Below are 27,787 nucleotides of genomic sequence, written 5' to 3' on the forward strand. Positions count from 1 at the left end.
GCATCCACCATAGACTTCTTGTTACGATAGGTGAATTGGAACATATATATGTCACCGCTCAGACAGGAGCTGATGTGTTTCACCAGCCTTTCAAAACACTTCATCACTGTTGATGTAAGTGCTACTGGTCGATAGTCATTTAAGCAGGTTACTACATTCTTCTTGGGCATCAATATGTTTGACGCTTGTTTGAAACAGATTGATACCATGGCCTGCTGGAGTGAGATATTGAAGATAATCTGTGAATACATTGGTAAGTTGGTCAGCATAGATTTTTAATACTCAGCCAGGTACTCCGACCTAGCTGAATGCTTTCTTCTGATTCACTCTCCTGAAGGCAGCAGGCACGTCATCCTCAGTTATAGGCAGGATGGGATCATCAGGGGTGTGGAGAGGTGATTCTTCGCTGTTACTGTTGTCAAATTGAGCGTAGAAGGAATGGAGTTCCTCTGGGAGCAAAGCTGCTACTTTACCAGATTTGGTTTTGTAGACGGTTATGGCATTTATGCTCTGCCACAGCTGTCGAGTCCCTTGTTTCCATTTTTATCCAAATCTCACTTCACCTAGGAGATACGTTTTGCAGATCATACCTGCTCCTTTTGTATTGATCTGGATCTCTGGACTTAAATGTCTGTGATCTGGTTCTCAGCATGTTCTGGATTTTATTGTTCATCGGGGTCTTCTGGTTTGGGAAAGCCCTGAATGATTTGATGGGGACACACTCATCCACTGCTGTTTTGATTAAGTTTGTGACAGCCCTGGTGTAATCGATTTGATTCTCAGATGAGTCCTTGAACACCGCCCAATCCGCTGACTCGAGGAACTCCTGTAACCATTCTTCAGCCTCCTGTGACCACCTTCCACCTGTCCTGATCTGCGGAGCTGCTCATCCTAGGCTCCGTATGAAGGCAGAAGGAGCAAAGCCACATGATCTGACTTGCCAAAAGGCCATCTCGGGAAAGAATGGTAGGCCTTTCTTATCTTGGCATAGCTGTGGTCGAGTGTGCTGGGACCAGGTTACATGCTGGTGGTAGCTGGGCAGGGTTTTCTTAATACAGGCCTGGTTCAAGTCGATTTTTAGTGTGTCAGGCTGGGCTTCATGAAGAAAGCACGTCAGTGCCTCTACTTCCACAGGAGTTTGCAGAGGTTTGGTATGACATCAGAAACCCTGGCAAATTTCTATGTAGTTGAAAGTGTGTTGACCGGCTGCATCACAGACAGATATGGGGACACCAATACTCCTGAGCATAAAGCCCTGCAAAAGGTAGTGGACACAGCCTAGGACATTACAGGCAAAGTCCTCCCCACCATCAAGAACATCTATAGGGAATGCTGCTGTCGGAGAACAAGAGCAATCATTAAGGATCCACAACCGCCAGCATCAGGAAAGGGGTAGAGGTGCCACAAGACTCGCACCACCAGATCCAGGAACAGCTGCTACTCCTCCACCATTAGACTCCTCAACAACAAACTCATTCAGGGACTCATTTAAGGACTCTTGCTTTTGTAATTTATTGTTATTTTTCTCTATTGCACAGCCAATTGTTTACATTTCTTTATTTGTTTACATTATACATTGAGTACAGTTTTTTGCACTAACAATAAGTGGCCTGCAGGAAAAAGAATGTGATGTCATGTATGTACTCTGACAATAAATCTGAAATCTGTTAGATGGCAAGGTAAAGGGGATAAGGGAGGGGGGCTTGTGCAGAAAGGGAAATGAAGAAGAATTGAGGACTGAGTGAACTCTATGGTGTTCATGGTGGAAATAATCAGGGAAGATGAGAAGCTGCTTATTGCAGAAACTGAAAGCGGACGGGAAACTTGGATAAATGTGTAGATTTCTATTTTTTTAAAGCTATTTTTGAGTATTTTGAGTCGTGTTGGTTAGGTTGAGAATTTTTCAGTAGAACCTGAAAATTCAACTTGAGCTGTGAATGTATTTTTTAAATCTGAGTCTATGGTCAGCAGAATAATTAACAAGTTTGTATTGAAACGTCAGTTCATGTCTGAAAAGAACTTCGTTGCTTTGCACTGTTTTTCAGGTTTTAATCGTCCACTCCAATCACTTAACAACGCTACAGTCTAAGTCATGTAACATCCACGATCTATCGATGCTGAAGGTAAATGTAAGACCACAGCCAGGTGTTAGGTTGCTCCTGGTTTATTTTCATTTTAATACATTTGTGAAGGCTATAGGCCTTATGAAATCTGAGAGAACAGCATCCTTTTAATTTTTGTTTGGTTGACAGCACATGTATAGTAAAATCCCTATTATCCATAATTAAGCAACTGGCAGAAAATCAAGGAAAATAAATAGATAAAAAACACGGAATTGGTGTGTATTACCATTAGTTCACCAATCACATAGCATACAATCTCAAGCAACCAGAAAATTCACTTATTTAGCATATACCAATCCCCATAGGTGTAGGATAGTGTGGGTTTTACTGTACCTTCTGTTTGTTAATATATTTATCCATTCCTCTTCATGTGGCACATGGATGGTTTGCTTCCCCTTTCCTCTCTGAATGTTATTTCCTGCCTTGAGCCACAATACTATAAAAGACTGGGTTCCCTGGACTGACGTTGAGTGGCTGCCGATACAGGCAGGATAAATTTGTGGAGCTGGTGCATTGAATATTGTTACCGTGCAGGATATGTGTGTCCACTGTTCCTGCTACAGCTCTATATTGTGGAATAGCATGAGTATTTATTTTTCTTTGGTGGAGGTTAGAATTTAATGCCCATGATTAATTATCCTTGAGATGGAATGTTGAATTAATGGCTTGAATCACTGCAGTGCTGTTGGCAAAGACTTCTGTGATTTGCAGGAGGAACAGGAATTTGTTTCAAAGTCAGGCTGATGTGTAATTTGGAAGAGATCTTGCAGGCAGTTTGGTTCCTATTTATCTGCTGCTTGTTTCCTTCCAGGTGGGAGAAGATGTGATGAGTTGCTGCAGTGATTGACCAGCTACAGGTAGTGAGTTCAGTCACCAACAGCACAAAGTTAACAGGCAGGGAATCCGGAAATGTTGTTCAGCTCGAGACATGGGAACTGTGCAGAGGAGTGAATCTCCAGAGGAGCGGGCGGGTGCCAGTGAAGCAAGTTGCTTTGTCTGATCAATACTAAGCTTCTTGAATCCTGTTGGTGCTGGACTCATCCTGGAAGGTGAAGAGTATTCCATCACAGTCTTCTTGCACCATTTGGGAAGAGTTATCAGAAACAAGAGATGAATTGCTCAGACTATCAGCACTACGCAGAAAGTGTGAAAGTTAGGGTAGAGGAGCGGAGCTGCACTTTTTATTCTTCTTCCACAGGATATCAGCCTGACATTTGGGTCAGCATTTGACACAAAACTTGTGTAGCTACCCATTTCAGTTCCTGGCTACACTTTAAGCTGTTCCCCTCACCACCTATGACATTGAACATGAGAGATTCAATGAAAGTAATTGTACTTTTTAAATATATGTGTGACACTAATTTACTGCACCCTTTCTCATTCTGTTAGCTGTATAAACTACAAATGACTGGTTTACAGATGGGACATTTTGTAGCGCTATCTTGATCTATGTATTTTTTTGTTCTTCAATCTTTATATTTTTCTCAGTTTCACACCTTCCCACTCTACATCAAGAGAAACTACAGCAATGTCACTGGGTAGTACTGCCTCTCCATTCCCTTCCCAAGCTGCATGAATTTCTGACATAGACATTGACACCATTCCTTCGTTATCATTAGATTAAATTCCTGAAGCTCACAAACAAATTTCTGTGGACTTGGCATCAGCACACAAAGTCTAAAAAGGCCAATCATCCTCTCATGGTAACTAGGCATGGGCAGTAAATTTCTTGCTTGAGCCTCCTGACTATCCAAGAAAATAATCACTGTTTAAGTTTTTAGTTCAGCAATACTACTTCTGTTTGATATCCGGCCCATTAAGGATTGTTGATCTTTTAATTTTGGGATGGGTCAAGTTGTGTATGATGGGGAATGGGGAGTCATTGTTCATTGAACCATCAGCCTCCATGCTGTACGTTGTTTTGTGTCTGGTACTGAGGAGTTGGGAATTTCTGCTGTCTGTTCTTGCTCTCAGATTTTGGATCTTCATGACAACCGAATCGCCTCACTACCTGAGGAGATTGGTCAGCTCTCAGCCCTTCAGGTAAAAGTTAATTTCTTCAAAGTCTTCACAGTGCAGTTGATAATGACATAATTTTAAAGATGTTTTCTGTGATAGCTGTTTGAAAGAACATCTAGTTTGACCCCTTTCCTGCAGCTCAGTATTTCTTTCCAATCCAATTTTAAAAGATATTACTAAATCAGCTTCCATTTTTATTTTGGGGGTGTAAAACTAATATATTAAAACATTTTCCATGTCTCACTTCTGGTTCATTTGCCATTTACTTTAAACCCAATTTTGTTATGATATGGAGCAGCATAAAAGGAGTTTTATTGTAATCAAACCATCCTGACTACCTAGCACTGTATGAGTAATGAACTTGATTGTCAAGTTACTTATTGTTTGCTTGGCCCTTTCATCTGCTGATTTTTGTAATATTTCAGGTGCTCAATGTGGAACGGAACCACTTAAAATCTCTCCCCACTTCGCTTGCATCTTTGGCCCAGCTTCAGACACTAAACCTAAAAGGTAACAGACCTTGACTTTAAAGTGTATTCCCCTGTGAGACTGGGTTCAAAGCTGCCCACCAATGCTTCTGAGTGGCTAAGCTGAAAGCCCATTCTATCTGTGGAATTGTTCTCTGATATCTCCAACTATTTTGGCAATTCCATTGCTGATGGAAGTGAAATATATGCAGCTTTTGGGCTGGGATAGCAACAGGAGCCTGAATTAATGATGTGGAGATCTCTGCATTTGGAAGAGCATCCTGCACATGATCCTTACAGTGGTTTGTTTATACGACCCCGTGAAAGTGCAGCAAACCAGTACAGCTGTTACTCCCACAGACCTGTCCTCCCTTTGGCAGGCTGTAGGGTTCTATTGTACCTGATTGGTGACAAAAAAAAGTGAGGTGATGGGTCGGGCTGAGGCTGAGAGTTTTTGAGCTTTGGCTGTTCCACTGTATCCACTTCAGAAACATGAATGCCTGGTTGGTCTATTATATATGCATGGTAAGTGTTGGATACACTATCCCCCAACTCAGCGATACACTTATTACAGAGTCACGTGAAGGCAGCGAATATGTGATGCCTTCAGAATGCAGCTATATATCCAGTGGACATATTTTTATGTCACAATAAGATTGCACTGATAAAGTATACTTGCTGGGATTGCAGATGAAAATAAATTCTGTTGAGTTCTACAAGCAGACAAGACTCTTGGGAATCATTGTCTGATTTGAGAATGATTGTGCTTGGGGGTTGAACTTGAATGTGCTCGCATTTAGAATGGTATGGTTAATACAGTGATTACTGCAGTGCTATTACAGTACCACCAATTCAGGTTCACATCTCTCATTGTAAGGAATTTGTGCATTCTCCCTATGATCTGCATGAGTTTACCTTAGGTGCTCCAGTTTCCTCCAAAATGTATGGGATTTATAGGTTAATTGGGTGGCACTATTTTCATGGGCCAGAAGGGCCTTCTTTCAAGTTGTATTTTTTTTTAAATTAGTTGGCACTGGATGGGTCAATTGGAAGAGAAGATATAAGATCAGTGGATAGTGTTGGACCACAGCAATTAATAGATAAACAGTGACAGTTCAGATGGGGGTGGACTAGGGTGATTTGGGGGCACCCCTGGCTAGGAATGGGACAGTGTGATTGAGGATGCTGGATTCAAGGTTGAATAGTCCCATTGTAAATATCCCTTTTTTTTCCCTCCTTTTTTCCCAATTTGCTTTAGGGAACAAGATCCGGAAGTTGCCAGAATCTCTGAGTGGATTGAGGAGCCTGCGCACACTTGACATTAGTCAGAATCAAATCCGGTTCCTCCCACAGGATCTGGCATACATCAGGACACTTGAGGTAATCTTGGTGGTCTGACTTTGAAATTTTAATTGACGCAGCATTTTCATCAGTACTTGACTGATGTACTTGACTAATTATGGAGTAGAAAATACAAAGCAGAGAACATGGGTTAAGAGTGAAAGGGGAAATATGAGGGGGAACTTCTTAACACAGAATAGTGAGAGTGTGGAACGAGCTGCCAGCTGAAGTGGTGAATGCGGGCTCAATTTTAACATTTAAGAAGAATTTGGACAGGTATATGGATGGGAGAGGTATGGAGGGCTATGGACTGGGTGTAGGTCAGTGGAACTAGGCCAAAAAAATGATTCGGCACAGACTAGAAGGGCCAAAGTGGCCTGATTCTGTGCAGTTGTGTTCTATGCTTTTAAAGGATTGATCCATTTATATAAATACTGGAACAAAGCTGGATGCTCAACTGCCATGTCAATGCCAAGTATGATATTTAAGCACCCTCCCTTTATCACATTATTTCCTATAACCAGGTGAACCTTCTCTGGATTTTTAACCAGTTTAAAATGCTAGTATGTTCTGTTAGGATTTGTTGTGTCGGATGACACTGTTTGCATAGCAGTTAGCTTAACGCTATTACAGTGCAATGGACTTGGGTTCGAATCTGGCCCTATCTGTAAGGAGTTTGTACATTCTACCCACGTCTGCATGGGTTTCCTCCCACCCTTCAAAACACACGGGGGTTGTAGGTCAATTGGTGTATTTGGGGGCATGAGCTTGTGAGCTGGAAAGGCCTGTTACTGTGCTGAACATCTAAATTTAAAAAAATTATTTAAACATTATCAAGTATATAATAACTGCTATACTGTAATATAATTAGATGATGGCTATGTTATAAGAAAAGATTAGTGGTAAGATTTGAATGGTTTCTTGACTACATGGGTCATTTAGAATGGTAGTGTGTTTTGGACAGTGCCTGTCATGTTACTCTGCCCAAGTGGCTAAAATAAATGGTGGTACTGCTGCTGGTGTGGATGCAGAAGAGCTGGGACACTGCACCCCTCTGAGGGGTCCTACTGCCTGGTCATTATGCTGACATTCCTGCACAGGTTTTGAATGGCCTGTAAAAGCAGCTGGCAGCTTTTTTTAACTGGCAAACCATGCTCAAGATGGCAGCACCCATGCTTGGCAGCAGACCATGAGAGTTGTGGGATCTGGATCAGCGGATTAGTGCACAGTCCCAGAAACGGGAGAATGGGTTCTGGCCTGAAGCACTGACAGTTCTTTTTCTCCCGCTGATTTTGCTCAATCCACTGAGTTTCACCAGAAGCTTGTCTGTTACTTCAGGCACCATGATCAGCAGTATCTTGTAGATGTCCTGTTTTGTATGGGGATTGGTTTTGACAAATAGGATGAAAAATCAAGGAAGTGTTATTTTGAGATCTTTCTGGAAAAGAGAAAGTCATTAGTTTGATACACGTTTCTGATTTGGGTGGTATGTCTGCCTGACTGGTCCTTTTCACCACATCTTTAGCTGGTCTAACTCAGCTAGCCTGTAACTGTAGGTGAGTCGTTGGACTGGTTTTAGACGGGTAAAGTTCAGTCATCAAGGGGGCATGGATCAGCATTCTTCATTAATATGTTAACTAGTATTTGTACAAGGCCCACTGAGTAAATGCCATTCATGTACCAATGTGGCATTCATGTACCATCAATGTACCATTCATGTACCAATGTACCATCGATGTACCATCCGTGTACCAATGCTGTTCATGATGACACCATTCAGGATCTGGATGATAATGTGGTAAATTGGAAGTTTGCAGATGGTACTAAGATTGAAGGTGTTGTGGACAGCGAAGAAGATTTTAAAAACTTGCAGAGGATTCTGGTCCAGCTGGAAAAATGGGCTGAAAAATGACAGATGGAATTTAATGCAGACAAGTGAGGTGTTGCATTTTGGAAGGACAAGCCAAGAAAGGACATAAACGGTAAATGGTAGGCCACTGAGGAGTGCGGCAGAACAGAGGGATCTGGGAATACAGATACGCAATTCCTTGAAAGTGGCATTACAGATGGAGAGGGTCGTGAACAGAGCTTTTAGCATATTGGCCTTCATTAATTTCAGATTTATTGTCAGAGTACATACATGACATCACATACAACCCTGAGGTTCCTTTTTCCTGTGGGTGTGGCAGAATTACCACTAATTGTTAGAGCAAAAAAAAACTGTACACAGTGTAAACATGTAAACAAATGAAAGAACAGTAAACAGATAACAAATTTAAACAAACTGACTGCTATACAGAGAGAACAAAAGAAAATCAATAAAGTGCACAAGTAAGAGTCCTTAAATGAGATTGAGTTTATCGTTGAGGAGTCTGATGATGGAGGGATAGCAGCTGTTCCTAGTCTTTAATCAAAGTATTAAGTATAAGAGTTGGAATCTTATGGTAAAGTTGTATATGACATTGGTGAGGACAAATTTGGAGTATTGTGTGGAGCTTTGGTCATCTAACTACTGGAAAGTTATCAATAAGGTAGAATACAGAAAGGATGTACTAGGATGTTGCCTGGACTTCAGGAACTGAGTTACAGGGAAAGATTACACAGGTTAGGATTTTATTCCCTGGAGTGTAGAAGAATGAGGGGAGATATGATAGAGGCATTTAAAATTATGAGAGGAATAGACAGTAAATGTAGGTAGACTTTTTCCACTGAGGATAGGTGAGATACAAACCTGAGGGCAGAGGTTAAGAGTGTAGGGGAAATATGAGGGGGAACTTCACACTGAGAGTGGTGGGAGTGTGGAACAAGCTACCAGCTGAAGTGGTGAATGCAAGCTCAATTTTAACATTTAAGAAGAATTTGGACAGGTACATGGGTGGGAGAGGTATGGAGAGCTATGGACTGGGCGCAGGTCAGCGGGACTAGGCAAAAAAATGACAGAGGAGTCCCCCCCCCCCACATCTCCTGAGTCTTGGGCTCTAATTGGTTGTCACTGACTCAAGATTATCCAAGCTTCTAGACATAGGACTGCGGCTGAGAAACATCAGACCCCAACCGCTGTCAGTGCAGCTAGCTTGAGGTTTCAACCAACGTGCCTGTCACTGCAAGACCAGTGTATGATTTCACTGAAGTCCCTTGATTTATTCAGTAACTGGTTCCCAGGTAGCCATGAATCTTTTCTTAATCATTCATCTTGAATAGATTTTAGTGTGTAATTCATTGCTGGTTATTCATTGTTCAATGTATAAATGAACTCTAGGATTATATCACAGTCTGCAATTGCTCCTGGATATCATTAATTATGGATCCAGCTATCAGATTTTATGCAGCAATGCGGTGTGTTGCTGTCACAATCTACTTTCTATCACATGCAGTATGTTTTCTGGGGATTTATGTTATCTATTTTTTTCTTTCCATCTTCCATTCTATCTTCTGGATCTTCCCAATAGTCCCTCAGTCTGGATGCAGAAGACTTGACTTACCCTCCAGCCCCCGTGTGCAGCAATGGAACAGAAGCCATCAAACAGTTTCTGTGTCAAGGTAAGGTTGGCTCACATGACTTCAGTTTGTGATTGATATATTCAACAGGTGAATATGTTCTTAGTTCTATTAAGGATTTAATCAGGCCTGGTACATTGAAGGCTGTCTCAATCGAATGCTTATCTTCATCGGGAGCGGTGCTGGTTGCCGCTGATGACTTAAATGAAGTGACAGGTGGGAGTAATAGCATGCATGCGTGAGTGTGTTAAATGTCAGACACAGGAGAATGAGTGACAGTGTCATGATCACCTGTGTGGCAGTGAGCCAATGAGAAGATCAGAAGGGTTTGGCTGGGTGGTGTTTGGGGAGTTGAAGAATGCATTGTTGTGTCTAGTTAATGATAAAGGAAAGTTGACTTCATGTTGTGCAGAAAGAAATGAGTGAATGTATTCTCTATTTGTTTGTAAGCTGTGGTAAATCAGTGCCATTACAAGGCATCACAGAGGACCTGTGCACACTTTTGCTCGGTTGGGAGAGTGCTGAGTATGAAAAAATATTCTTAGAAATTGTTTTCACTTTACCATGGTCTTCAGAGTGTGGAAGCAGACCCTTCAGCTCAATTGTTCATGCCAACCAAAATGTCCCACCCACTAGTTTCTTTTGACTGCATTTAGCTGTAAACCCATCATATCTGTTCAATTTTTAAAAAAATATTGCAATAGTCCCTGCCTCAACCATCTCCTCCAGCAGCCCATTCCATACACCCATCACCCTCTTTTTGTTTGCTTAAATAGTTATCCCTCAGATTCCTGTTATATCTATTTCCCCCCCCCCCACCACACCCTCACCTTAAACCCATGACCCCTGGTTACAGATTTTCAGCGATCCTCTCCCCTCATGATTTTATGCATCTTTATGAGATCATCCTACATTCTCTTTACAGTCCAAGAAATAAAGCCCAGCCTGCTCAACCTCTTCCTATACCTCAGGCTTCCAAGTTCTGGCAACATCCTTGTAAATCTTCTCTGCACCCTCTCCAACTTGACAACATCTTTCCTACAACACGGTGACCAAAACTGAACTCAATACTCCAAATGGGACCTCACCCACATCTTGTACAACTGTATCATGACCTCCCAATTTCTATTGGTCAAAACACTGATTGAAGAAGGCAATGTTGTTATATTAGTAGACTTTGAATGTAGAGTTATTATGTTAAACTCAATAAAAATATATTTTTTAAAAAGGCCAATGTGCTGAAAGCTGGAGGTCAAGACATCTTGAGAGTTCAGAATTTAAAAAAAAACACTTTCCTTTAGGCATAAAATCCTTGGAACAGATTGTCTGTTCTGGCTAATAGGGAAATTAAAAAAAAAACCCAAATGTTACTTGAAAATGTGGTGCACCCTGAAGATTGAAAAGATTTTGGAATTCAGTGAAGGATGACTGAGAAATCATTTGCCCTATTTTTTTCTTCTTTCAATCATGAAATGTTGAAAGAGACTGTACATTTTTCCCAAGAAATAAATAAGATGTGAATTCCTGATGTGCGCTTGTAGGATAAGTGATTTTGGAAAATAAGTAAATGGAAGTGAATAAATAAATTGTTGATACTTTTATAATAAGATTCTTAAAAAATAAAGCTGGTATAGAAATAAATGGGATAAAATTTTGGTAAATTGATTAGATTGGTATCCTTGGAAGTGAAGAGTTGGAGAGAGTATTTTTAGTGGTTATAAAGGGTTCCTTAAATTTTGGAATCCTCATGTATGGTGATGGGAGTAAGAATTATATTCCATTTTAGAAAAAAGGGAAAGATGAGGTAGAATTCCCACCTGACATCAGGAGGAGAGAAAAGTCAAATATTATTTGAGCAATTGTAATAGGGCACTTGGAAATTCATAACATGATTACGAAGAAACTGTATGGATTTATGGAAATTTGATTATGTTTGACAAGGGACATGACCACCATGACTAACTACACTTCACAAGTGTTACTTTGGTTCTGAAGTTCCTTGGAACATCCTGAAAGGGAGACAAAGTGGGTGTGAATTGGTTATAAATAAATTTGTAAATACTGAGATTGTTAACTGTTATAAAATATGTTCCTTATAAAAATTACCTACCAATTTTAACCCTCCCTCCCTGTTGAAAATAGTTTGGGTGGAATGGTTGTTGACGACAGAAAACTTGGGTGACATTCTTACTTCCATTGCATTGGTGAGTGGCATACTCTCACGTGAAAACAGTGGGTGAATTCATTTCCCAGAACAAAATAAAAGGAGCATAGAGAGATTTCTGGATAAACTACTGGTCTAAAATGGCCAGCCAACATGTTTCACAGTGGATGTGCTTGAATAACCCTGATTTTATCTGCTTCTGTTCCAGAGCTTGGAATCGAGTACATGCCTCCTTCTCAGTACCTGCTTCCGGTGCTTGAGAGTGATGGGCATGTGCCAGATTGTGATACAGTCGATGGCACATTCCGTCAACAGGTGTTAGAGGCAGAGAAGTGGCAGGTAAGTGGTGCACAGGTTGTGGCTTCAAACCCAAAAGCAAGTTAATGATGTGCTATGGCAATTCTGTCTGCAACAGAGTGGTGTACAACCATCTGTGGGGGGATGTACGTGATGCTCTAGGGTTAGGACGTGGAACCTAACCCTCCTGGAAAACGGTTAAAAAAAGTTAGGTTAAATAATGTTCTGATCGATTAAAAGTTATTTGAAACACATTTAAACACATGTACAATATTTCTAAACATGTCTCCTAAAATACAAAAAGCTGCTGCTGCCTTACCTGGAGCCCAATGCAATGAGAAGACAAGAAGAGAAGCCAGGCCTACCATTGCTGAGAAGCAGGGAGCTAGCATCCAAGTTGCTCCCCAGGTGAGTGATCTTTATGAGGGCCCTTCTTTCGACGTTGCTCCCCCGCAGCGATGGGGAGATGGCATCCAAGAAGAAGAATCCAGAAGTGACATGCGCGAATGATGGAGGCCTTCAACAACACTGTCAGAAGACTCGGGGTCATAGACAACCAGCAGTGAAGAGGATGAAGATCAAGAAGGAGCACAGCAGCAGCAAGAAGAAGAGATAAAAAGAAAAGCTAGAATTGTAGAAACGACTCAAGACTAAGGCTAAAGATATATTGAATATTGAGCAATGGGCAAATGTAAAGGGAGAAATAAATAGTGTTGGAGGCTGTCAATAAAATTTAAAAAAAATTATGTAAACTGGAAGGATCAATGAAAAGAATGGAAGAAGATAGAATAACTATAGTAGAAGATACTACTACTGCTTTAACTGTGGAGAATAAGAAGTTGTGGCAACAGGTTGATGTATTGGAAAATTTTAGAGGGAGAAATAATATTAAGATTGTGGGTCTAAAAGTAGATGAAGAAAAGCACAATTTGATTGGTTTTCTTCTGGAATGGTTTTCTGAGAAGTTGGGAGCTGAACATTTTGATTATCCCATAGAGATTGAAAGAGTACTTAGAGCTCTTAGATGTAAACCGCTTCCAACTCAAAGTCCACAATCTACATTTTTTTTAAATTTTTTAAAATTTTTTATTTTTCACACCATAAATCACGTTAGCCATGATATACACTTTTTCTTTTTCACACATATACAGTGACTTTTTCTCCACCCCCCTCTCCCTCCTCCCAAGCCACCCCCCCACCCCCCCCTCTCATCCATTTTAGGTATACAATCTAGGTTGCATTAAGCCAGTCAGACAATGTTGTCATTCAACAAAAATACACCAGAAATTCTACTGAGTCCATTCTTTTCTTTTCTTCTCCTTCCATCAACTTAGGTAATGTTTGTTCCCGGTAGGTTTTCGCTATTGTATTTAATGTAAGGCTCCCATACTTGTTCGAATATTTCAATATTATTTCTTAAACTATATGTTATTTTTTCTAATGGAATACATTTATTCATTTCTATATACCATTGTTGTATTTTCAAATTATCTTCCAATTTCCAGGTTGACATAATACATTTTTTTGCTACGGCTAGGGCTATCTTAACAAATCTTTTTTGTGCATCTTCCAAGTCAATTCCAAATTCTTTATTTTTTATGTTACTTAGGAGAAAGATCTCTGGATTCTTTGGTATATTGTTTTCTGTTATTTTATTTAATATCTGATTGAGATCATCCCAAAATTTTTCTACTCTCTCACATGTCCAGATTGCATGAATTGTTGTTCCCCTTTCTTTTTTACATCGAAAACATCTATCAGATACTGTTGGGTCCCATTTATTTAACTTTTGCGGTGTAATGTATAGTCTGTGTAACCAATTATATTGTATCATACGCAGCCTCGTATTTATTGTATTTCTCATCGTTCCAGAACATAATTTCTCCCATGTTTCCTTTTTTATCTTTATATTTAAATCTTGTTCCCATTTTTGTTTAGTTTTACCATTTGAAGAATTTTTCTGTCAGTTGTATTGGCAATGCCTGAAATAAGTACAATATCCTTGGAAAAATGTTCATTTTAATACAGTTTATCCTTCCTATTAGTGTTAGTGGTAGATCTTTCCAATGCTCTAAATCGTCCTGTAATTTTTTTCATTAGTGGATTATAATTGAGTTTATATAATTGGCCTAGATTTTTGTTTATTTGTACACCTAGGTATCTTATTGCCTGCATTTGCCATCTGAATGGAGATTCCTTCTTAAATTTTGAGAAATCCGCATTATTCATAGGCATTGCTTCACTTTTATTTACATTTATCTTGTAACCCGACACTTCTCCATATTCCTTCAATTTCTTATATAATTCTTTTATTGATAGTTCTGGTTCTGTTAAGTACACTATAACATCATCCGCAAATAGACTGATTTTATATTCCTTGTCTTTTATTTTTATTCCTTTTATATTATTATCTATTCTTATCAATTCTGCTAGTGGTTCTATAGCTAGCGCAAACAATAAAGGTGATAGTGGGCATCCCTGCCGCGTTGACCTGCTTAAGTTAAATTGCTTTGATACATGTCCATTTACTGTCACTTTCGCTAACGGTCCCTTATATAATGCTTTAATCCAATTAATATACTTCTCCGGTAAACTGAATTTTTGCAATACTTTGAACAAATAATTCCATTCTACTCTGTCGAAGGCCTTCTCTGCGTCTAAAGCAACTGCTACTGCAGGTGCTTTATTTCCTTCTACTGCATGAATTAAGTTAATAAATTTACAAATATTGTCTGTTGTGCGTCTTTTTTTGATAAATCCAGTTTGGTCTAAATTTACCATTTTCGGTACCTGTTCTGCTAATCTGTTTGCTAATAGTTTAGCTATTATCTTATAATCTGTGTTTAGCAAAGATATTGGTCTATATGACGCTGGTGAGAGTGGATCTTTCCCTTGTTTTAGTATTACTGTAATTATTGCTGTTTTACATGAATCTGGTAAGCTTTGTGTTTCATCAATCTGGTTGATTACATCCAGGAGGGGCGGAATTAATAAGTCTTTAAATGTTTTGTAGAATTCTATTGGAAATCCATCCTCCCCTGGTGTCTTATTATTTGGTAATTTTTTTTATTATCTCTTGTATTTCTACTGTTCCAAATGGTTCTGTTAATTTATTTTGTTCTTCTATTTGTTGTTTTGGTAGTTCAATTTTAGTCAAAAATTCATCTATTTTCCCTTCTTTCCCTTCGTTTTCAGTTCGGTATAATTGTTCATAGAATTCTCTAAAGTTTTCCTTAATTTCTTTTGGATTATATGTAATTTGTTTGTCTTTTTTCCTTGATGCCAATACCATTTTCTTAGCTTGTTCTGTCTTAAGCTGCCATGCTAGGATTTTGTGCGTTTTTTCACCTAGTTCATAATATTTCTGTTTTGTCTTCATTATATTCTTCTCTACCTTATATGTTTGTAGTGTTTCATATTTTATTTTTTTATCCGCCAATTCTCTTCTTTTAGTTGTATCTTCCTTCATTGCTAATTTTTTTTCTATATTTACTATTTCCCTTTCCAACTGCTCTGTTTCCTGATTATAGTCCTTCTTCATCTTGGTTACATAACTTATTATTTGCCCTCTAATGAATGCTTTCATTGCATCCCATAGTATAAACTTATCTTCCACTGATTCCGTATTTACTTCAAAATACATTTTTAATTGTTTTTCAATAAATTCTCTAAAATCCTGTCTTTTAAGTAGCATGGGGTTTAATCTCCATCTATACATTCTTGGAGGGATGTCCTCTAGCTTTACTGTCAATATTAAGGGTGAATGGTCCGATTATATTCTAGCTTTATATTCTGTTTTTCTTACTCAATCCTGCATACTAGCTGATAACAAAAATAGGTCTATTCTTGAGTATGTTTTATGTCTAGCCGAGTAGTATGAGTATTCCTTTTCTTTTGGGTTTTGTTTCCTCCATATATCCAAAAGTTTCATTTCTTGCATTGATTTAATTATAAATTTGGTTACTTTGTTCTTTCTGTTAATTTTTTTCCCCATTTTATCCATATTTGAATCCAAATTCAGGTTGAAATCCCCTCCTATTAGTATGTTCCCTTGCGTATTAGCTACCTTCAAAAAGATATCTTGCATAAACTTTTGATCTTCTTCGTTAGGTGAATATACATTAAGTAGATTCCAAAACTCCGAATATATCTGACATTTTATCATAACATATCTCCCTGCTGGATCTATTATTTCCTCTTCTATTTTAAATGGCACATTTTTACTAATTAATATAGCGACTCCTCTTGCTTTTGAATTATACGATGCTGCTGTTACATGTCCTACCCAATCTCTCTTTAATTTCTTGTGCTCCAATTCAGTTAAGTGTGTTTCTTGGATAAATGCTATGTCAATTTTTTCCTTTTTCAGTAAATTTAGTAGTTTCTTCCTTTTAATTTGGTTATGTATTCCATTAATATTTAAAGTCATATAGTTCAGCGTAGCCATTTTATAGTTTGTTTATCTTCTCTTTCCGTTTTTCCATCATTACCTTTCCTCCTTTTCCATTTCTGTTTTCTTATTTTAAACTCTTTATAAGACAACATTCCTACAACATCAAACATTTTCCTTATTCTCCTATTTCTATCTTCTTTATGCCCAATCTCCCCTTCCCCTCCTGAGTTGCCCTTTATCCCTTGTCGGACAACCACATCTCCCCTCTCCATTTGGGTTTGCGAATTCACTCGCAAGCGTCAACTGGTTTTGCAGTGACCGCTATTCCCCCCCACCCAGCCCCCCCCAGAAAAGATTTCGCTTTTCATATGTAACAAAGGTCACTCTTTTAATTCCATCCTTATTCTCTCTATTCCATTACCTTCCCTTATTAATTCTTGTCTATACTATCTATATTTTCCTCTAAGTACAGATACATTCACGTATGCACATTGTATCTATTCACTCTTATACCTCTTTACCCAGATACATATCAATCGTGATCATTTTTACTCTCATTACCCGTCTTCATTCTTCAGTCTATTTTTGTAATTGTTCTGCAAATTTTTGTGCTTCTTCTGGATCTGAGAATAGTCTGTTTTGTTGTCCTGGAATAAATATTTTCAATACCGCTGGATGCTTTAGTATAAATTTATACCTTTTCTTCCATAAAATCGCCTTTGCTGTATTGAACTCCTTTCTCTTCTTTAGGAGTTCAAAGCTTATATCTGGATAAATGAAGATTTTTTGCCCTTTATACTCCAGTGGTTTGTTGCCCTCTCTTACTTTTTCCACTGTCTTCTCCAGTACCTTTTCTCTTGTAGTATATCTTAGGAATTTTACTACAATAGATCTTGGTTTTTGTTGTGGTTGTGGTTTAGAGGCCAATGCTCTATGTGCCCTTTCTATTTCCATTTCTTGCTGTAGTTCTGGACATCCTAGGGTCTTAGGGATCCACTCTTTTATAAACTCCCTCATATTCTTGCCTTCTTCATCTTCCTTAAGGCCCACTATCTTTATGTTATTTCTTCTGTTATAATTTTCCATTATATCTATTTTTTGAGCTAGTAGTTCTTGTGTCTCTTTAGCTTTTTTATTAGATTCCTCCAATTTCTTTTTTAAGTCTTCTACCTCCATTTCTGCTGCTACTGCCCGTTCTTCCATCTTGTCCATTTTTTTCCCCATTTCTGTTAAGGTCATATCTATTTTATTCACTTTCTCTTCTGTGTTGTTTATTCTTCTTCTTAAATCATTGAATTCCTGTGTTTGCCATTCTTTAAATGACTCCATGTATCCTCTAACAAGAGAAAGTATATCCTTTACCTTGCCTTTCCCTTCATCTATTTCACTGTATTCTTCCTCTTCTTCTTCCTCTGGGTTGGCCATCTGTTGTTTCTTTGTTGCCCTTTCCTTCTCTTTCTTGTTTCTATTGTCTTCTGTGGTCTCTTCTTGCTGCAGGTGTTCTGCAGCTGTCGTTGCCGGCTGTGGAGATCGACTCCCCAGCTGGTCCCCCCTCCCGTCGGTTTGTTTTTTTTCATGCGCGGTTGCGCACTTTTACTCGGCTTTGCGAGGCATTGTTGTAGTTCTTTTTCTACCGACCTGAGGTAGCGGGCTCCTCTCTCCACACCGGGCCTCTTCGGACAGGTAAGGCCTTCACCTTTTTCCTCCGTTGTCTTCTCTTCCTCTCTTCTTACCGTTGATTTTGATTTTTCTTCTTTTGTCTCCATCTTCTTTCCACCTTTATACTCACTTTTCTTTAACTTTTATTTCTGTGCCTTTGTATTTTCTCTTGTTTTTCCCGACTTTTCTGGAGAGGGCTGGAGTTCTCCGTCCGGCCACTACTCCATCACGTGACTCCTCCCCACAATCTACATTGACAAAGTTTCTTCGGTACCATGATAAAGAGGAGATTTTATCTTTGGTAGCAGCAAAGGCAAGAGCGACAGGAGGTCCACTGGAGTATGATGGTGCCAAAGATTTGTTTTATCCTGACATAAACGTACGTAGATTTATTAAAAAGAGAATTCAATCCAGTTAAGCCTCTATGGGAGAAAGGATGTAGGTTTGTTCACCGCCATCCAGCAACTTAGAAGATCTTCATACTGAATGAAGGAAACGTTTTTTTTTTAGCTTTGCGGAAAGCTAAGGGATCTTCCATTTGTTCAGAGGGAATGAAGAATATGATGAACTCTTAATGTTCTAATTTCTTTAATAGACTGAATGTTTAGGCATTTCTGAGAAGGAGGAGTAACTTAAGATGTACTTTCCTCTCTTATTGCCCTTGTATGTATAATATGCTTTTTTTCTTTCAATTAATTTTGGAATCAAGATTTAAAGAATTTAAAGTAAAACACCAGGGAGGGTGGGAGTTTCTAACTTCAATTAGATCATGTGGGTAATTGTGACTCTGGTCACAGCCCGTAAAATAGAGGTAAGTGGTGTTGGATCATATTATTACAACACTTATTGGGGAGGATATGTTTCATTCATATGTTACATGTTTTGTTATAACTATAGTTTGAAAGTATTTTGTCTTTTTTTGGTTTTATTTTTATCTGGATTGCTGGAGGAGAGATGTATAAACACATTGGGTCTGGAACAATAGAGTTATGGGAGGAAGACTTACAGGCAGAGGTAGAATAAATAATGAACTAGCAAGATGATTAATACAGTTAAATTCATAAATTATAATATGAATGGTTTATACGGGCCCGTGAAAAGGAAGAGAGTATTAGTATACTTTAAAAAGATGGGTGTAGACAGCTTTTTTGCAAGAAACTCATTAATTGAAGAAGAACATTTGAAGTCAAAGAGAGTTTGGGTTGGATATGTAGCATCCTCTTTTAATTCTAAGCAAGAGGAGTGGCAATTTTAGTTAAAAAGAATATTCCATTTAAAATGCAAAATGTAGTGACAGATCTTGCTGGAAGATATGTGATGGTACATTGTCAATTTTTTTCAAAATTATGGATACTTCTCAATCTCTATGCACCAATGTAGATTATCAGAGATTTATTCCAGAGATTTTTTTGAATTTAGCGAGGCACACGATAATAAGATTTTAACTTTTGTTTGGCCCGATTCTAGATAGAACTACAAGAACTAGAGCAGCAAAAACAGCTTTGGTATTAATGAAAGACTTGAATTTGATAGATGCATGGAGGAGAATTCATCCTAAAGAAAGAGATAACTTTTTATTTGATTAGACATGACTCCAATTCTTGAATTGACTTATTTTTAATATCTACACAAACACAAGGTAGGATATTAGATGCTGATTATAAAATGAGAATATTATCAGATCATTTGCTTTGTTAATGACTATTATAATGCCAAATAAAGAAAAATCAGTATATAGATGGAGACTAAATTTAACATTGTTAAAAAGGAAAGATTTTTGTTATTTTATTAGAAGGCAAATTCAGTTATTTTATGACACTAACTTGAATTCAATTAAATTATAAATTTGTAATATGGGATGCTTTAAAAGCATATCTGAGAGGACAAATTATAAGTTTCGCTACGAAAATTAAGAAGGATTATATGGAAGAAGTAGATCAGTTGGACCAAAAAATAAAAATATTGGAAAAGAGTCTTTAGAAACGATATTCTGAAGATAAGTGAAGCCAATTAATTAATAAAAAACTTCAATATAGTTTATTACAAACTTATAGAACCAAAAAAAAATGATCATAAGAATTAAACAAAGATATCAGCTAGGTGAGTGAGCACTAAAGGACTCATTTGGTAACTGAAAAGATCAATTAATGCAGATAAAAATGATTTGAATGTGATTAGTTATAAATCTCGAGAAATAAACAAAACTTTTAAAAACTTTTATTCTAAATTATACAGCTCAGAGTCTTTAAAAGGTGAAAATAAAATAGATATTTATCGAAGATAAATTTACCTATGTTAAATTTTGAAGAACAAACAGAATTGAGTGCACAATTTACACAATTAGAGGTAAAGGAAGCAAAAGTTAATTGCAAAGTAATAAATCTATGGGGAAGATGGTTCTCTATCTGAATTCTATAAAGGATTTAAAGATGTATTAATAGCATTTTTATGGAAATGTTGGATCAAACATCAAGAACTCGTACTCCCAGATTCATTTTCAACAGCAATAATTGTTGTGATACCAAAAAAAGACAGAGATCCTTTAAAACCTTCTTCTTACAGACCAATCTCACAATTGAATGTAGATTATAAAATACAGGTTAAAATATTGGCAAATAGAGTTACTAATTTATTACCTAAATTAATAAACATGGATCAGAAAGGATTTGTTAGAAAGAGACTATTAGACAAATTTGGGTTTGGACAAACTTTTATAAATTGGATCAAGGCATTATATAATAAACATAAAACAAAAGTAGTAACTATTGAACAAATGTCTGATCCATTTTATTTGGTGAGATCTAGTAGACAAAGTTGTCCCTTATCTCCAGCCTTGTTTATATTAACTATAGAACCTCTGGCTGAGGTAATTAGGAGTGATTTAGAAATTGGGGGTTTAAGATTCATCAGGAAGAATACAAAATCAATTTAATTGCAGATGATGTTTTGATATACTTGACAGAACCAGAGGCTTCCCTACGCAAATTACATTTAAATTTGGAAGAATATGGAAACATTTGAGGTTCTAAATTAAATTGGGATTAAAATGAAGTTATGCCTCTTACACAAGCAAATTATATACTCTCTGTTAAAGAAATACTCAATTTAAATGGCCAAAGGAAGTGATTAAATATTGAGGGATCTGGATAGATGATAATTTAAATAACTTGTATAAATTGATTTACCATTGCTTAAAAAAGTTGAAGAGGATTTTTAAAAATGAATCGCTTTGCCAATAACAGCAGGTAAAGTAAACTGTATCAAGATGAATATTTTTCTGTGGATACAATATCTTTTTCAAACTTTATCATGAGATAAATAAACATATAAGAACATTACTTTGGAAAGGTAAAATGTCAAGAGTATCTATAGAAAGATTAACATGGAAATACAAACTGGGAGGCTTACAACTTCCTAATTTTAAAAATTATTACCAAATGGCTCAGTTGAGATTTCTTACTTTATTTGAGGGATCAGGAAAACTGGAATGGGTCAATATAGAGGTGGATAAAATAGGAGAGAAATTAGCAGAGGAATTTATATCTAACTGGGATTCATAGTTAATAACTAGTGTGAAAGAAGCACCTTTGCTTAAACATTTGATTACCATCTGAAATAAAGTAAATAATGAAATTGGAATGAAAGTATATCACCCAATACAACTTTGATTCAAAATAATCTTATACCTTTTATTAAAGATAATCAGTTTTTAAATCTTTCATCTCATAATAGTATTAAAAATGTAGAAGATTGTTATGAATAAGGTCAATTATTGTCATTTCAAAAATTAAAAGATAAATATGGAATAACTCGGAATACCCTTTTTTGTTGTCTTCAATTGAGAGAATACTTGCAGGAAAAATTAGGTCCAACAATGTACTACCCGGCTTGTAGTGAAGTTGAAAGTTCTTATTGGGAGAGGTTATACTAAAAAATTCATTTCTACAATGTATCTTTTATTACAAGCAGGTTCTATTAAAAAGAGAGTTCATAAATCTGGACAGAAGTGGGACGCAGATTTAAATATAATTAATGAGAAAAGATGGGCAGATCTCTGTCAAGATTGTATGATGAATGTTATAAATGTTAGGTACAGTTTAGTTCAATACAATGACTTACATCATTTATATTTAATGCTGCAAAAATTGCATAAAATGAAATCTGATTTATTAGATTAATGTTTTAGAAGTGATGAATAGGAAGTTTTTTACATTCTACTTGGTCATGTTCTGACCATAACTTGGTCAGTTTCTAGAACAGATTACTGGTATTGCTTTTCCACAAAATCCAGATTTACTTTTATTGGGGAATACAGAAGGAACAAGACCTAAATTAAAATGATAATTTTATCAAATGAAATTTATTAAAATAAAGTTACCAGTGGCAAGGAAGTGTATTGCAGTGACTTGGAAATCAAATGTACTTGGAAATCAGATGGAGTACAGAAATACAAAGTTGAATATCTTTGGAGAAAGTTACATATAATTTAAGAAATAAATATTCCATTTTCTTTTTTTGAAAACTTTATTTAAAATTTAACAACCATGATACATAAAGTTAATAAAAACAATACAAAATATATACTATTAAAATGTATACATGGCATATAACAGAAAAGCCCCTCTATCCCCACTTACTCAATAAACCCTCCCCCTTTATATACCCCTTACCTAAACTCCCCCCTAAAAAGAAAAAAGGAAAAAGAAAAGAGAAAAAAGATGAAAACTGTAATGACATAGATAAATATCATGGATTAAGGCATTTCACCAGACCAAGGCAGAAGTAATCAAAATTTTAAACCCATATAATCCAAATATGGGTTCCAAATTTATGATTTAAAAAAAATATCTTGTAAACAATATGTTGTTTTTTTTTTCAATGGTTTGCAAGATCTCAATTCCGTATGCCATCGAAGTAAATTCAACTCTATAATCATTTTTCCAAGTATGCGCAATTCATTTTCTCATAACTGCTAATGCTAATCTCAAAAATGTTATTTGAAATTTATTTAATCTTAATTCCAAATAAATCTTTTTAATACTACTTAGCATTAGGAATTTAACTTTAAAAATATTTTGTAGAAGTTCCTTAAATTGCATCCAAAAAAATGTCACCTTTTCACAGAGTCATATTGAATGTAAAACCGTTCCTTTTTCTTTCTGGCATCTAAAACATAAATCCATAGAAAGTAAATTATGTCTCATTAATTTTTCAGGAGTTAAATATAATTGGTATAAAAAAATTATAATGAAACTAATCTATATCTTACATTCACTATTTTTGTCATGCTATCTTCACACAAATTTCTCCAATCCTCATGAGTAATTTGTATTCCTAAATCTTTATCCCATTTTAGCCTAGAGTTTTGTAAATCTGGCTTAAACATTTTATTCTGTAATAATCCATATATTTCTGATATAAATCTTTTTTTCCTACCATCCGTAATTAAAATTACAAAATTGGTCTATCCTGGCAACCTCATAGTATTCCCAAATTGATCCATGAACAAAGCTCTAACTTGATAATAACAAAAAAGAGTATTTAATGGTATTTCATATTTTCCTTAATTCTTTGAAAAGTAATAAAATAATCAACTTCATAACAATCCTGTACAAATTTAATTCCTTTTTGATCACATATTTTCAAAAGTTGATTATTAACTGTAAAAGGAAAAAGTTAATTCTGATAAAAAGGTGTCTTCATAGAAATGTTACCACATGTTATCTTATTCCATATTTCCATCAAGTGTATCAAAATTCATGAATTATATTTACTTAACAATTTCTAATTCCATTTATATACAAATTGATTCTTCTTATTCTCATTAATTCGATTTAATTCAATATCTGCCCATACCAATTGAGTTTCCACATCAAACATTCTATTAATAAACTTTAATTGTGCCACGTAATAATTTTGAAAATTTGGAAGTTGTAAACCTCCTAAATCATACTTCCACTTTAATTTTTGCAAAGATACTCTTGGCATTTTATCTTTCCATTAAAATTTACTAACTATAAAATTCAAATCCTCAAAAAAAATTTTTGAGGAACCATACAAGGAATAGTCTGAAAAATATATTGTAATTTAGGAAAGATATTCATTTTAATACAATTAACTCTACCTATTAATGTTATCGGTAAATTTTTACATCGATTTAAATCATTCTTAATTTTATAAAATAAAGGTAAATAATTTAATTAAAATAAATGATTAAAATTTTTATCAAATTTAATACCTAAATATTTAATTTGGTCTGACCATTGTAGTGGCCTATCTGACGACACTACCTTACACAAGTGGCAATAAATGACACCGGAGACAGTAGAGTCAGGAATCAGTACCTTTATTGTGCTTAACCACAGCTTTTATAGTCTCCTCTGTGCGTTATACGCTCAGCCTTCTGGGATGCGGTAGTGAGGTTGATTTCCATCCTCAGGTGTCTGGTGCCATAAAAAGTGCGTGCTCTTATTCACGCGCTTTTCCTAATTACTGGTGCCTGGCTTGTAGCTGGAGGACTGGGACATCATTGGAGGCTATGCGCTCTGGTAATGTGCTTGCTAAACTGCTGTGGCTGTGCACAATTCTGTTGTACGTGTGGGACTCCCGCTACACCCCCCCCAGAATTGTGGCTGCTAGACGCAGGTTCCTGCTGGTAGTTCAGCCTGGGACATCCTCTGGGAAGTTTCAGAGGTGACGAAATCGGTCTTGAAAGGTCAGTGTGTGCCGGTTTCAGTCGTTCAATTGTGAACATACACTCTTGGCCCCCTATGTCCAATGTAAATACCACACCCTCTCGCCTGATTACCTTCAAGGGCCCCTCATATGGGCATTGAAATGCTGAGCATTCTGACCTTTCCTAACCGTCACAAATTCCGCAGTCAGTAGGTCGTGTGGCACCTGATGTTTAGAGCTCCCATGAAACAGTGGGATAGGGTTGTTTTGCCCTATTGCTATCTCTCACAAGATGCAAAATATCCAAGTCAGCTGTCTGATTTATGTCACTATCGAAATGTACATCACCTGGAATGGATAGTGGAGTTCCATAGATCATCTCAGCAGACAAAACTGGCAATCCTTCCTTTGCTGCCATGCGTATTCCCAATAACACCCACGGTAATTCATCCATCCAGTTTGGCCTCTCCAGTCTCGCCTTAAGTGCCGACTTTAAATGTCTATGGAACCGTTCCACAAGTCCATTTGATTGAGGATGATAGGCGGTTGTGTGGTGTAATTTACTTCAACTGAGCCTTCTGGAATGTGGTAGTGACATCATTTTCCATCCTCTGGTGTCGGGTGCCATAAAAAGTGCAGGCTCTTATTCGCGTGCTTTTCCTAATTGCTGGTGCCTGGCTTGTAGCTGGAGGACTGGCACATCGTTGGAGGCTATGCATTCTGGTAATGCGCTTGCTAAACTGCTGTGGCTGTGCGCAATTCTTTTGTAAGCGTGGGGCTCCCGCTATACCATTTAAATTTAACAATATTCTTAAAAGGAGTATAATCATCTTCAATTAATGGCATAACTTCACTCTTTCCCAATTAATTTTATAGCCAGATATTACTCCATATTGTTTCAATCTATCATATAAAAATTTCAAACATTCTTTTGGTTCTGTTAAATAAATCAAAGCATCATCCGCAAATAAATTAATTTTACATTCATCAGATTTCACTTTAATACCTTTAATATTACTACCTTGACTTAATAATTGAGTCAGAAGTTTAATAATCAATGCAAGCAATGCTGGTGACAAAGGGCAACCCTGTCTAGTAGACCTCTCCAATATAAACGATGATGATATCTGCCCATTCGTCACAACTCTAGCCATTGGCTTTTTGTATATTGCCTTAATCCAACTAATAAATATTGGTCCAAATTTAAATTGTTCCATCAATTTAAATAAAAATCCCCATTCCACTCTATCAAATGCTTTGTCAGCATCTAATGATAAAACCATTGGTAAATTAGATATATCCTGCAAAATATTTGTCAAACTAACTAACTTTGTAATATTATCACCAGAATAGCAGTCTATAATAAATACAGCTTGATCTAAATGAATCAATCAATAGATAGATAGGCAAAAACTTTCATTACAATTTTATAATCAACATTTAACAAAGATAAGAACTTGCTTTTAAAGGGTGTATCTCTCTTAAGCATAACAGTAATAATAGCTTGAGAAAAAAGAATCCAGTAAAGAATGAATTTCCATAGCTTGTTTAAGAACCTCAGTCAATAAAGGTATCAATAAATCTTGAAATTTCTTTTAAAACTCAGCTGTAAACCCATCTTCACCTGGAAATTTCCCATTAGGCATTTAATTAAGTGCTTCTATAATTTCCTTTTGAGTTAAAGGGGTCTCCAATTCCTTAATTTCCTTATTAGTTAATGAAGGTAACTGAAGGTCAGATAAAAAAATTATCTATCTTAACTTCATCTTTCACTGTTTCAGAAGTGTATATACACTCACACAATGAAGACTCGGAGATGTGATGGTTTCTCATCCTTCTATTAGACTAGCATGGCTACTGACACACATATATGGAAGGGTGACATCATGATGTGGGTGTCATGATGTTCAGCAGAGGGTGGGCTTATACCCAACACTCCCCCCCCACCCTGGACCCGTGCAGTAAATGGTGACTGGGCCCCTTCAAACTAATAATATTACATCGGGCCCAGGGCTACAAGTGAGAATTAGAATACATCTCATGAGTAATTATAATTATAAAAGGGAAAATATTTTAATAATCAGGGCACATATTCCTTAAATAATTCAGGTGGTCTTTTTTCTCTTTTGGACCGCCTCGGCGTGGTTTGCTATGCCAATCTTTGCTCGGGACCTGTAGATAGTTGGGCTGGTGGTCAAATCGGCGGCGATTACCCGCTTTTGCTGACCTCCTAGCTGCGTGTCGCAGTTACTGGACTCCTCATTGGACTGATCAGCTCCATGACGATCTCTGCCCCCACCCCCCCCCCCCCCCCCCCCCCACTTGGTCTGAGGAGTGGGATGGTTGAGGCAGGCCACGGCAGGTCTGGTTCCACATCCTCCAGTTCATGAGGCAGTTCATGGACCTGAGTGTAAGTAAATGCTCGTAATTGATCAATGTGTCGCTTCCACAATCTGTCCCCCAGTAGAACAGAGTATGAACAGGGGCTCATTTTTTGTAAGATTACTCCTACCACCTATGGGTCTTTATATTGTCTATAATCTTGTACCAGAACTCTCTCGCCCATTTCTAGTGTTCTAGGTGAGGTCTGTGGCGATGCAGATTTTAGCAATCGGAGACCCAGATCTGGATGAACTGTGGACAGCCTGGTCCGCAGGTTGTGGTCAAACATTAGTTCCGCTGGGGTGCATTTTGTGGTAAAATGTGGCATGTTTCTGTATCCCAATAGGAAATATGCAATTTTGTGTGTCCAGGAGGAATTTAGAAGTTTCATGGTTTTCATTGCTTTTTTGAATGTTTGTACAAAATGTTCTCCCTCCCCATTAGTACTTGGGTGATAGGGTGTGGACAAAATATGTGAATTTTTAAAAAATGTTCTGATGTAAATTGAGGCCCATTGTCCATAACTAATTTATGAGGCAATCCATAAGTGGCAAAGATAGCTCATAGACAGTCAATCGTGGGATCTGCTGTGGTATTTTTCAGCTGTGAAACTACTGACCATTTGGAGTGTGTGTCCTCAGCTATTAGGAAAAACCCATGAATGGTCCAGTGAAGTCTACATGAATCAGATGCCAGGGTTTGGGCCATTTCCATGGGTTAGCTTCAGTGGAGGGCCACCAGACATGCATCTGGACCAGTGCTTTCATTC

At 37.1% G+C, this 27,787-nt stretch overlaps 1 protein-coding gene across 11 annotated transcripts in view; it reads left to right on the forward strand.

Annotated features, from left to right (window-relative positions):
* The window catches only part of lrsam1 (leucine rich repeat and sterile alpha motif containing 1), a 125,919-nt gene that overhangs the window by 33,013 nt on the left and 65,119 nt on the right, over positions 1-27,787 (forward strand). For 8 of the 11 annotated variants that reach the window (XM_069933746.1, XM_069933755.1, XM_069933809.1 and 5 more), the window contains 6 exons: positions 2,046-2,129; positions 4,098-4,166; positions 4,568-4,652; positions 5,868-5,989; positions 9,400-9,490; positions 11,821-11,951. In XM_069933746.1, the coding sequence (XP_069789847.1) occupies positions 2,046-2,129; positions 4,098-4,166; positions 4,568-4,652; positions 5,868-5,989; positions 9,400-9,490; positions 11,821-11,951 (582 nt within the window). Of the gene's footprint in view, positions 1-783; positions 967-2,045; positions 2,130-4,097; positions 4,167-4,567; positions 4,653-5,867; positions 5,990-9,399; positions 9,491-11,820; positions 11,952-27,787 lie in introns of all 11 variants that reach the window. The other 3 variants (XM_069933798.1, XM_069933817.1, XM_069933836.1) reach the window with 2 other exon arrangements.

Source organism: Narcine bancroftii, chromosome 1, assembly GCF_036971445.1.
Source record: "Narcine bancroftii isolate sNarBan1 chromosome 1, sNarBan1.hap1, whole genome shotgun sequence".
Taxonomy (NCBI): Eukaryota; Metazoa; Chordata; class Chondrichthyes; order Torpediniformes; family Narcinidae; genus Narcine; species Narcine bancroftii.